Genomic DNA, 12639 nt, shown 5'->3' with positions numbered 1-12639 from the left:
ACCCGGGGCCTCAAGGACCTCGGACATCTATGTCATGTGCTCTAACATGTTGAGCTATTTCCAAGGCTCTGCATTTGCAAATAAAACACCCTCAAACTGTCATCTCTCATGGATTTATGTGATTCTCTATAAAATACATTGATTTTGAAATGTCATTTAGACTGTCAGAAAAGTTAATATTTAAAAGAAACCCTCATCTTGAAGTACAACTATAATATCCTTGACTTTAATAAGAATAGTACATAAACTAACACATTTATTTATCTAAGAAAAGGGAAATATGTTTTCATTGATTAAATTTTTCTTTTTATTATCTTTTATCTATTTATTGGATAGAGAAAGCCAGAAATGAGAGGAAGGAGAAGACAGAGAGGGAGAGAGACAGAGAGACACCTGCTGCCCTACTTTACTGCTTGTGAAGCTAAAGGGAAAGATTTTAAGAGGCTTCAGAATGGAAGTTGCCAGGTCAATTTCACTCAGAAAGTACATAATGCCTTGATGCTTACAGAAACTGTGTATTATGATTACTCCTGGGAGAATCAAATATCGTGTCAATTGAATGATAAGCAAGAGTGATAATCGGGTAGTCTAGAAAGAGCTGAAACTCCATACATGTACAGTTGCTTGACTGTCATAAAGACACATTTTGTGATTTTTTTTTATCCCGTGTACCCATTCATCATTATTTGTGTAATATCAAACATCACTGATTGGGCTGGACAGACAGACAAGAATCTGTTGGAAGGGCAATTTCTCCGATTAGGCATGTGGTGTTTCCTATTTGAAGTATGGAAGAACAATTCTTGCTATGCAACATCAATCAGATAATAGTGCTATTATTAGATTCTTCACACAGAGTAAAAAGTACACTGCTACATGTTTTCCCCCATCACATATACTACAGAAAATTCTCTTCGTCAAAACTAAAAAAAAAAAAAAAATCATCATTAGATGGTTACAACAACAAGGCAAAGGCTTCCATTTAGCTGAAATACTGAAACTGCATGCAGGCTCCTAAGGTATATGGTTTTATTTATCTTCAAGATCGGCATTTTCATTTGTTGCTTTTAAACTCTAGTATCTGGATTCAAGTCTATTGGTTGAAATGTGCCATTAACAATAATCAATAGTTCAAGAGTTTAGAGTTTTTGCTGCATCTCCAAATCTTTCATCAAAACACAGTTATTCAGCCATCTAACTGAATATCAGAACAGGGTATAAATATCATTCTTATCCATAAAATGTAGTTTTAACCTCAGGCAACAAGAATTTATAGAGAATAAACTAATAACTGAGAGGAATGAGAAAACTCTCTCTGTTTCAAAATGTTAGAATCTTAGTTCTGCTATAGTTAAAGGGGGGAAATGATATGTTTCAGATTTTCAGCAACTCTAAGGAAGTCTTAGATGGCTTATAGGAAGAAATACAATTTTATAAGTAAAATAGCATGAGCTATTATTACCTTTCCTCAGCAAGATTTACAACCATATTTAGATATAAGAAATCTAAACACAAAATGTAATCTTCCATTCTTCCAAAGTAACTATAGTCAGGAAACATGACAATTTTTTTCTTTAATGACTGAGAATCTTATAGCTTCTCAGGATTAAGAATTGGCATGTAAATTTTCATCTTATGTTACTGAAGGTAAAAATATAAAAGAGAGAGGCAGGCTGGGAGTGTGGATTGACCAGTCAATGCTCATGTTCAGCAGGGAAGCAATTACAGAAGCCAGGCCTTCAACCTTCTGCTCCCAGGTGGATAAAGAATAGAAAGGCTATCGGGGGAGGGGATGGGATGTGGATATCTGGTGGTGGGAATTGTGTGGAATTGTACTTCTCTTATCCTATGGTTTTGCCAATGTTTCCTTTTTATAAATAAAAAATTTTAAAAATATATAAAATGTATAAAGATAGATGTATCTTTGCCCTCAGTTTAGTCACTTATTTATCAAATCTCTATTATAAAACCATACTGAGTTTTGCATTAGTCTTTATTTTCTAAGTAATCTATCTAAAAAAAATCTACTTAATCCATTCAGTAACATATCATAAGCCAAACTATAGAAGGCCATTTTCTAACCACTTATCCAAAAGTTATACCTTTACTTTGCAAAAGCAACATGACTTCTGAAGTCACTAGAAAGATATGCAAAGGGTAAAGTCAGGCACATTTCTAAACTAATTATCTTCAAACAGCCAAACTAACTCAACACACATTATGGAGGAGCTGGGGTAGGGGGCAGTTGAACATAAAGCTGAAAACAAAGAACACAACAAGTGATTAACTGCTACAGTCGTTTCCTTAATGTACAAGCCAGCAAATTAGGTCCGCTACCATATCAAAATGGGCAATGCTGGTGGCACACCTAGTTGAGCGCACATATACAATGTGCAAGGACCCAGGTTCAAATCCCCAGTCCCCACCTGTAGGAAGAAAGCTACAGGAGTGGTAAAGCAATGCTGTAGGTGTCTCTCTGTCTCTCCCACTCTATTTCTCCCTTCGTCTTGATTTCTGGCTGTCTCTATCAAATTAAAAAAAAAAAGAATCTCTCAAAATGGGAAAAAAGGGGAAGAGTAACTATTGCTTTTTATGATTTTTAGATTTTTGTTCAATATAAGTTATACCACCACTTTTCATAATTTAAAGTATAAAAAATGAAGCTAATCCACAAAGCTGGATCATATGCTAACATTCCAAATATTATCTGATATACTCATAAAGTTCTAATTCCAATTCAGAAAATTCAGTTCTATATAGAAACTCCTTAAGAGGTTAGGAAAATTTTGTTAGGTGCTGAGAAAGAGCTTGTGAACCTCTGCATAGTTCTCAGCAAGACTTCATTTTGAAATAAAAGACCTAAAACTTCTGTTCTCACTGTATAGCAATATGAAGCTTTATAGCAGTAATTTTTTGTTTCAAGGAAAAACAATCGTCTGAAAATTGTTTGATCATTAACTATAACAAATTCATCCATCTCATTTTTATTTTCACTGGTCATGTTAGGAAGAAAGCAACAAAATGCCAGATTAACATTTGAAAACGTATCTAAAAGTAATGAAGGGAAACTGATTCAGTTAGCAACGCTAAATAAAACAGAGAATTCATACCCATGCTTATCCTTTAAAATATTAAATAAACACTCAAAAGTGACAATGTTTTCAATTTAATAAGCCAATCACTAACTTACTTCTCAGGGCAAATTTTCTCTTTGACCAAAACTGGGGCTGAATGTCTAAGTTCCTCCCCTTAACAACATGCACTTTCTAGAGGACCAAGGTGTCAAATGAAATAATAAAGGGTGTTTCCTTCTCTCCTTTTTACTTTCCTCCTTGCCCCAAGGCTAAATGCATGAGGCCCTATACAACAGCTATGCCATCTTGTTTCTAACATCTCAATTACAAGAACAGTGGTGACCATCCTTTAGCTGGATTCACAAAAGTGTGAAAGTAGAAATGCTTGACTTACTTGCCACTGTTTCATCAGCTCTCTTACTCCCTTGGAGTCTTCCAGAAGTCTTTCCTTATGGGTGGCATCCTGCAGGACGTTGGCAGTCGTTTCTGCTTCTGTAAGCCAGGCAAGAAACTTCTCCAGGTCCAGGGGAAACAGTTGCAGTAATCGATGGGTTTCTTCCAAAGCAGCTTCTCGCTCATTCACCCTGCAAAAGAACAAATGTCCAAATGGAATTCAACTCAAGTACCAGAAGGAAAAGAAGGGAATATCAAAAAATAAAGTAAAATAAAAGATGAACCCATTGAACTCTGCTGAAAGAACAAACAACACAGAAGAATGGACTACCTTGAAATATGGCAACACAGGGGTGAGTTATTTCTAGTATCCCTTTTCAGTGCAGTAACAACTAGAATAGTGTGAGTTGTGTGTGCACATGTGCATGTGAGAGAGACGAAGTTGAGAGTTCATATGGAAATACATATAATAAAAAATCTTTTTTTGACTTCCTAGTTAGTGATGACCAATTGTGAAAGTTGAGTTTAAACTGTTGCAGAAATTTAAACTACCCTTTATATTTCTGTTGCTCTGATCTTTGTTGTCACCTGAGGGATAAGATCAGGATCAAGTAGTCAAGAAGATAAGTCAGAAAAACACAAACCTAGAAAAAAATTTTAAAAGGAGGGTGTTGGGAGTTGGTGGTAGCGCAGCGGGTTCAGCACAGGTGGTGCAAAGTGCAAGGACCTGCAGATGGATCCCAGTTTGAGCCTCCAGCCCCCCCACCTATAAATCAATATTAAATGATGCTTCACAAGTGGTGAAGCAGGTCTGCAGGTGTCTACCTTTCTTTCCCCCTCTCTGTCTTCCCCTCCTCTCTCTATTTCTCTCTATTTCTCTCTGTCCTATCCAGCAACAATGACATCAGTAACAATAACAATAATAATAACCAGAACGATGATAAAACAACAAGGGCAACAAAAGGGAATAAATAAATAAATATTCTTTAAAAGTAGGGTGTAGTGCAGCAATGTAGAACAAAAATGCTAGTAATAGAAAATATATTCCATAGAAACCATCAGACAAAATATCATTTTGCACAGTATTGCTCTGCTCTAACATGTCTGGCTACGATACCTAACTATAAAAATTATCCTTGAAAGTATAGTCTTATGTCAAACTATGCTGTTAGCATCATATTTCATTCCTGGATTAACATATTACTGAAAACATTTGACAAATCATAAAAAACATAGGCATAGTGTTAAAAGCAGAGCCTAAAAACCAGAATGGTTTAGGTTCCAATCCTAATGCCCAGTGCCAACTGTGTGATGTTACAAGTTGCTTTATCTCTCTGATTCGAGTCTCTCTCTCTCTCTGCCACTAAGGTTAGTGCTGAGACTCAGTGCTTGTATAAGTTAACTGCTACCAATAGCTAATTTTTTCCTTTCTAAAAAACATAATAACTAGAACAGGGATAAATTGATAAGGCAAAGGGAGGTCAAGAGAGAGAGAGATACTTGCAGACCTGCTTGCTTCATTGCTTATAAAGTCCCCCCACACACACACACACACAGGTGGGGAATTGAATCCAGGTCCTTGCTCATGTGTACACTCCCGGGTTCCACTTTCTGGTCCTTCCACAGTTACACATTTCAATATCTATTGCTGTGATGGGAATGGAAATACACTGGTGGGTATTTCTCAGAAAAAAAAACAAACAAACTGACTGCCTCATGCATCTGATAGGAACCCATCACTGTTATTCAAGGACATTTACTCTCTCTGCCCACACCCTATTCTCAATATTCCAGTCCTTTACATGGAGTAAGGCAAATTCCCTAATGACACACAAAAAATCTTAAAAAAAAAAAAAAAAAAAGAATAAGCCCTATTTCCTGACAATACATCTATAATGAATACCCAGTGGGGTACCCACCCATTCCCCCCCAAGCAAACACCTCAATAACACTAGAAATGGCCTTAGGCAGTGAGAGTTTCATCTAGAAGGATTCAGGTAAATTTTGTCTGCGAGGAGGAAATTAGCACTCTAATTAAATGCTGTATTTGCTTTTTATTACTACACAAACACTTTCTGGGATTAAACACAAGCTAAAAATGGATTAAAAAAAAACTGAACACTTGAATATGAAACACACTGCTTGTTAAGATGTGATTGTCAATAATTATGCAAAACTGCAATTTATTTCAGCAGCAACTTTATCATGGGATGTGCAAACCAGGCAATAAACAACTCCTGCCGAGCCAGCGGCAGCAAAACGCCCGGAAGAGCTGTTTATTCATCATGGGTGAGTTTTTGCTGAGCGCACAGTCTTCCACAGTGGAGTTTCACCACTCACACTGGATAAAAATCTTCTGTCTGCATTAACTGGTGGAGGGTAGAATAGGTTTATGAGGATGCAGCTACTGGGAAAAAAGAAAGCATTGCGCTAAGCCATTTATCAACTGCTAAATAAACTTTCAGACTGCACAGCTGAAAGGAAGCTGGGCACTCCGGCCAGGCAAATAAGTTCAACCTTGCACAGTTCAAGAGCTGGACTGCTAGCTCCCTGCTTATCTAGTTAACCATCAACACAGGCAGAAACAGTGTAACTTGTTTTTTTTTTCCTTGCCTTCTTATTTATTGTGATAGAAAAATTCAGAACTACTGTTAAAAATGATGATCTCTCCTTTGCCTCATCATGGATTGAGCTTGAAGGAACCGTGTTAAGTGAGATAAGCCTAAAAGAAAGGCAAATACTGGTTAGTCTCACTCATTTATAGGTGGAATTTAAGAAACAAGGACAGCAAGGGAAGACTTGGGTTTGTTGTGGTGGGTGTACTGCACCAAAGCACAGGATGCTGGGGAGGGAGGGCAGGAAGCGCGCTGGGGGTGCTTTGGGGTCCTGGTGTGTGATGATGGAAAAGGACCTAATTTGTCAAGTGATTCAGAACCATTGTGCCAGGGCTAGGGAACTTAATGTTATAATCTAGTAGGAAAGCGACAAGCTGGAGCAAGCATGAGTGCTGACATGTGCCCATTTCTGACATACAAAAAAGCGGCGGTCCAATCCAGGACAAGGTCATATTTCTAGATTGGTTTGTACTCTAGATATCACTAAGTCTAACACCACCTCCCACCCCAAATGTGAGAGAGAAATACCATCCGATATCATGTAGAAAAATGCAGGGTCAGAAATGGACACCATCCTATTCCAATTTCACACAAAATCAAAAGGACAATAGAAAATTCTCCCACAGCAGAGTAGTGTTCAGAGAACTAGAGAGCACACATCTGATTGTCACCTTCATCTGCACTGTCTTGATGCCTCCAAGCACGTTGATCCCTTGGCAGCACTGCTTACCCTCTAGTTCCCTAAAAAGTGACTACAAAAAAATTTTCCATGAGTCGTATGTAGAATGTGATGCCCATAAAATAGATGAAAGGGTCCTACAGAGACAGTGTGGATTTCCAGCCCAATCTGACCAACAAGTGGGCTGCTTTGTAAATTAGGTCTCTAGGTAAAGAATAATAACTCTTAAAGGACAGTAAGGCACCATGCTCCTGAATGATACCTTCTTGTGCTGAAACACTGGCGACATCAGGCCAGTGTTTTCTACTTTGGAAAATACACTTTAAAAACCGATGGCAGCAACAGCAGAGTCTCACCAGCTGAGACCCCTCTAAGCCTCTTTGATGGAAGGTGAGATTGCTGTTTCCGGCTTCTGTGGGAGTTTTAAGGCTTCATCCAGCCGCCTGATCTCAGTGTAAGGTTTCTAAATACCTAAGCTTTGTGCCCTGGCTAGAAAAGAACGTAAGGGTAATTGTATCCTATATCTGTATATGCAGAACAGCTCTTAATGTATCTTACAGCATCTAATTTTCTACAACCATAAGGTTCTAAATGAAATTTAAAAATGCAGAAACCATAGGAATCATAAAGACTAAAAATTCTTTTAAAATGTTATTTATATATTCAATGAGAGGGAGAGTGGAAGAGAGCGGGGAGGGATTGAGACTGAGATTAGAGCACTGCTCAGCTCTTGCTCACAGTGTTGCTGGGGAATGAACCTGGGACCTCAGAGGCTCAGGCATGAAAGTATTTTGCAGAACCACTATGCTGTCTCCCCCAGCTAAGAATGAAACATTACTGAAAAAGAGAGAAGAGGCACATAGGTGGAGGCTTTCCCTAGGTGCAATGGCAGGGGAACTTTAGTGGTGAGTGAATGGGTTGTAAACACACTCGTGTGTGTGTGTGTGTGTGTGTGTGTGTGTGTGTGTGTGTGTGTGTGTGTGTAAGAGAGAGAGAGAGAAGCTATACTCCTAAAACATTACAATATTACAATTAAAAAGGAATAAAAATTAACTTGTAACAAAACTACAGATCTTGAACATGGGTCATTTTAAAAACACCTTTGTACAGGCTGTCAAATTATAGAGACTGGATGAACTATATAAGCACAATAGTCAGGTACTGTAAACAGCTATCAAGTCTTACAAACAGGGTCTACTCGAAGAACAGGCCTCCCTAAGATGTTCAGACAGGTCCCCAAGACACATCACCTTGGCATACAAAGTATTTAGATCTGAGGCCAATCAAGGCCCTGAAGGCCTTGTGCAACTACTTTAACTACCTAGAAGAATGCAAATTGGGGGGTATTATTCAAAATTAGGATTTTATAGCCTTTCTGTCAGATAAATCTCTGTGGCAAGGGAAACATACAGTTACAGAGCATCTGCTTTGTTAAAGGAAAAAAAAAGAAATGTTGTATTAGTTTCTCTTGATAAAGTATGGAGAACATCACAAAGCATAAACAGAAAAATATCAGTATAGACCACATGCCTTGCTGAGAATTCCAACAAATGCACCCCTGCAGTATAATAAATTCTGTAATGAGAAAAGGCAAGATGCTCAAGCACTAGAGTTTGGAAATCTAAGTATTGCCCGGAGATCAAACAATCAGCAAACATCATCCTGAGTTCCATCACAAAGTTCTCACCACATGTCTCCACAGTCACAGAGGAGTGACTAAGGAGCTTCTGGTACGTACATGCCACCAAATATTACTCAGCCGTTTCAAAGCAATCAAGCCATCTCATTTGCCTTTTCTTGGATAGATTGCAATGGATTCATGCTAAGTGAGACAAGTCCAAAGCAGAAAGACAAACCCCAGATGATCTCACTTACAGATGAACTTGAGAAATGAGGAAAGACAGAGAGAACACAGGGTGAAACTGGGACTAGGGGTAGTGTATACTGCGTCAAAGCAAAGATCCCTGGATGGGGAGGGGGGCGGTAAAGAGGGCACTGGGGTTCTGGTGCATGAGGGAGGGAAAAGACTATCGGTGAGGGAGACAACACTCCAGCCTATCAATGGACACAATCTCCCTGCCACATGCAGGGCTTGGAATCTCTAAAAATTGAGTAAATCTCCAAGATTCCAGATTGTCGATTAAGGTGAATATTGCCAATTTGTTATGGTTAACCACTTATGTTAAAAACGATTATGCCAAAAGGGAAAAGGAGGGGGAACTTACAACTTGACTTGCAGATGCACAACTGAAAAGCTTAATTAATGTAAAGATAATATTTCTCTCATAGATATGTAAGTGGATTAACAACATTCTTTCAGTGCACTGCAGACAAGGGATACAACACACACACACGCACGCACAAATATAAATACACTGAATATATTTAGAAGGAAAAAAAATTCAATCTGACACAGAAGATTATTTTACCCAGGTGTTTCTGCAAGTGTGACAAATTGGGGGAAATTCACAGCTCTCAGTCTTCTGGTAAATAACATTTCCATCTGTGCTCTGGTAGGCATGGAGGAACCACAGACAATATTCTGGATCTTTCCTTCCTGGGTTATTTGAATCGTAACTTCTATCTTCTCCTCTGATATTTTTAGGAAAAGAATTACAGGTGGGAGGCCATTTTATTGCTTTTTCTGTTGGTTGGGAAGAGGCCAAAGAGAATGAATATCTTAATGGCACCTGGACTTTGAACCAAGATTTCTAACAACGTGAAACACTACGCAGAGAAGTAGAATCAACCTCAAGTTCAAATCCTCTGTAACCATGACTGTCTCTACTGGTTTTCTAGGAACTAAACTGCATTTTGTTTATACTTTATATTGTATTAGCAAAGAGCAGGTGGAACTGTATTAACTATGGATAAAAAACATTTTCTTGAAAGACTCCCCTGGATCTCTAGAAATTCTGTTAGTAATTGAACTAATGAGATACATGAATCAAGCAAAACCTTCCAATAATGCCTGGACTAGAAAAATCCTATTAGTACCTTTTCAGCAGCAATTATTAAGACTGTGATGTTTTCATCTATGTGTAGCATCCATCTACAGATATGACTGGAGAAGGGCTTTGGAAATGAGAGAGTGGCTCTCTTCTGTTAGTGAACTGTAAAGCAAGAGAAATATACTTTTTACATTTTTATTTATTTACTGGGGGGGGGTGTAGACAACCAGAGCCTTACTCCAGCACATGTGATGCCCGGGATTGAACTCAGGGTCTTATGTTTGTGAGTCCAATATTTTACCCAGTGCCCCACCTCCTGGGTTGCACTCTCTCCTTTAATCCATTGCCAGAGGGTAAAAGATGAAGGCTCTAAGGTGCAGCACAGAAAATAATTTTGTTAAAGCTAACACACATACAGCTTTTTTTTTAAATCCAGGATTATCGCTGGAGCTTGGTGTTGGCACTAGGACTCCACAGATCCTGGTGGCCATTTTTTCCTTTTGTTTCCTTTCTACTTTATTTATACTTGACAAGACAGAAAGAAATTGAGAGAGAAGGGGAAATAGGAGAGGGAGAGAGAAAGATAGATACCTGCAGACCTGCCTCACTGCTCACGAAGTATCCTCCTTGTAGGTGGGGAGCAGGGGCTCCAACCCAAATCCTTGCATATGGTTATATATGTGCCACTGCCCAGCTCCCCATATAGTTCTTTTCTATTTTAAAACATAGGCAGTTATTCTCTCATCATTTCAAAAAGTGGCTCCAATATTCTTTTTTTCTCCCTGTAGTCTGCTTCCGTTTTTCTTTGTATGTTTTCAGTGGGGTACTGGATTCCTTTCCAAAGGCTTCACTCTTGATAGGAATTTACCTTCAAACCTGAATCTCCTTATTATTTCCTACCAACATCGCATTCAGTTATTAAGTCAGCCTGGCATCTACTCTATACATATTATGCGCCAGAGTTTCTGCTTGGTGACAGGGACAAACAAAATAAAATAAAATGGTAGGACACTGACATGGGCTTTGACCTTTAACACATTCCAGCCTGGTGGAAAAGACAATGAGAGCCACTCAAAGATAGCTACAATGTAATATTGGGCTATAATTCACCTGGATTGACTATCAGAGATTCCAATGTAGCACACATCACACTGCATTCACCAAGTTCTGACTCAATTTGCCTAACAAGTGATTAAACTCTTTTTGAGCATTTTTTATCTTTTCCTAGGGAAAATCATGAAGGTGGGACTTAATCTGAAAATACAGTGATTGATTTACAATAAAAGTTCACCTAATCGAATTGATTTTCATAAAAATAAGAGCGCTCTGAGATGTATGGTAGAGGATAGCACACGTTTCATTTTGCTGTTAGGGAGATTGATTCTGGGAGAACCATAATGACTTTCCTCAGTGTGTACACACGTAAGTACCAGAGCTGGGATTACAGCCCAAGCCTTGTGCCTAGAAGAGAAGCTTTTCTAACTCTCATGATAGATGCTGCTGTGCACTTCTCTCTGACATAGTCACTGCTGCAAAAGAAAAGAAAGGAAATTACAGGAAAGGGAGGCAATGCCACTAAATCTCGCCCCTCATTGTGGTATAAAAGTTTGACTGTTTGCTGCTCAAGGAATCATGTTAAGTGAGATAAGCCAAAAAGAGAAGGATGAATTCCAGATGATCTCACTTATAGGTGGAACTTAATAAACAAGGACAGAAAGGAAAAACACAAAGTAAAACTTTGATTGAGTTTGGTATACTGTACCAAAGCAGAGGATTCTGGGGAAGGTGGGGGTAGAGCTGGGGGGACAATTTGAGAAGCTGGTTCATGCTGATGAAAAGGACGTAAGTTGAGAGTGAGAGTGTTTCACACAAACTTATCACAAAGAAATAAGAAATTGTACTAGGGGGCCAGCCAGTGGAACACCTGGTTAAGCACACACATTAATAGTGCGCAAGGACCCAGGTTCAAGCCTCAGTCCCCACTGGCAGGGGAAAGTGTCAAAAGTGGTGAAGTAGGGCTGCAGGTGTCTCTCTGTCTCTTTCTCTATCTCCCCCTCCCTCCTCAATTTCTCTGTGTCTATCCAATAATAAATAAACAAAAAAAACAAAAAAGAAATTTTACCTATGTGTCAACAATAGTACCGTAAACTATCAATCCTTCAATACAATTATAGGAGGCACACCACATCCAAACCTACACGTATGGACCAGCAATACAGCTTGCTTGAAGAGTGCACTGCTTTGCCATGCGTGAGACCCAGGCTTGAGCCAGACTCAACCCCATTGAAGGAAGCTTCTGTGGTATGGATTCTTTCCCTTGCTTTCTGCTTCTTTCCCAAAATCAGTCTAGAGCAGGGAAGCCCCAGCTAAAAACAGAAACAAACACTCCTCCACATAGGGGAACATAAACTTGTGAAGTACTCTCCTGCTTTGGACTCTAGCAGAAAGCCCTAACTGGTCATTACATCAAAACAAAACAAAACAAAACAAAACAAAAAAAAATCCATTTTCAATGCAAATTTGCTGGGGTGCTGTTCACCAACATAAAAATTAACGAAGTTTTCATCCCCTAGCTCCTGAGGTCTGGTACTAAATTACTCAAACTCTCTGGAGTTAATTGGAAACCACGACCTAAGTGTTCCCAAAGTATTGCTGATTAGTTCTCCAGAACTCATTCCCATCTTCCCTCATCCCAATAGCACAGGATGATTTCTTAATTTGAGCAGAAGCAATACACTTGCAGGAAAAATAGATTAGTCCTCTATAAAGATAAACTACAACTCTGAAGCTATCTGCTTAGACTTCCTTGGATGACAGACATTTTGGTGAAAAAAAATTATCACCTAGACTTTAACCTCTAGATAATAAGGAGTACAGGTATTATCCATCATGTAAGGGAATTTTAAACATACATTCCATCTCTGTCA

General features: G+C 38.8%; 1 protein-coding gene across 7 annotated transcripts in view; it reads right to left on the bottom strand.

Annotated features, from left to right (window-relative positions):
* The window catches only part of DMD (dystrophin), a 2449111-nt gene that overhangs the window by 574255 nt on the left and 1862217 nt on the right, over positions 1-12639 (bottom strand). For all 7 annotated transcript variants that reach the window (XM_060182733.1, XM_060182732.1, XM_060182735.1 and 4 more), the window contains one exon: positions 3469-3658. In XM_060182733.1, coding sequence (XP_060038716.1) covers positions 3469-3658 — 190 coding nt within the window. The remainder of the gene's footprint in view (positions 1-3468; positions 3659-12639) is intronic.

The sequence above is a fragment of the Erinaceus europaeus genome, chromosome X, assembly GCF_950295315.1.
Source record: "Erinaceus europaeus chromosome X, mEriEur2.1, whole genome shotgun sequence".
Taxonomy (NCBI): domain Eukaryota; kingdom Metazoa; phylum Chordata; class Mammalia; order Eulipotyphla; family Erinaceidae; genus Erinaceus; species Erinaceus europaeus.
Note: the sequence above shows the minus strand (reverse complement) of the source record. Positions and strands in the feature narration are given on the sequence as shown.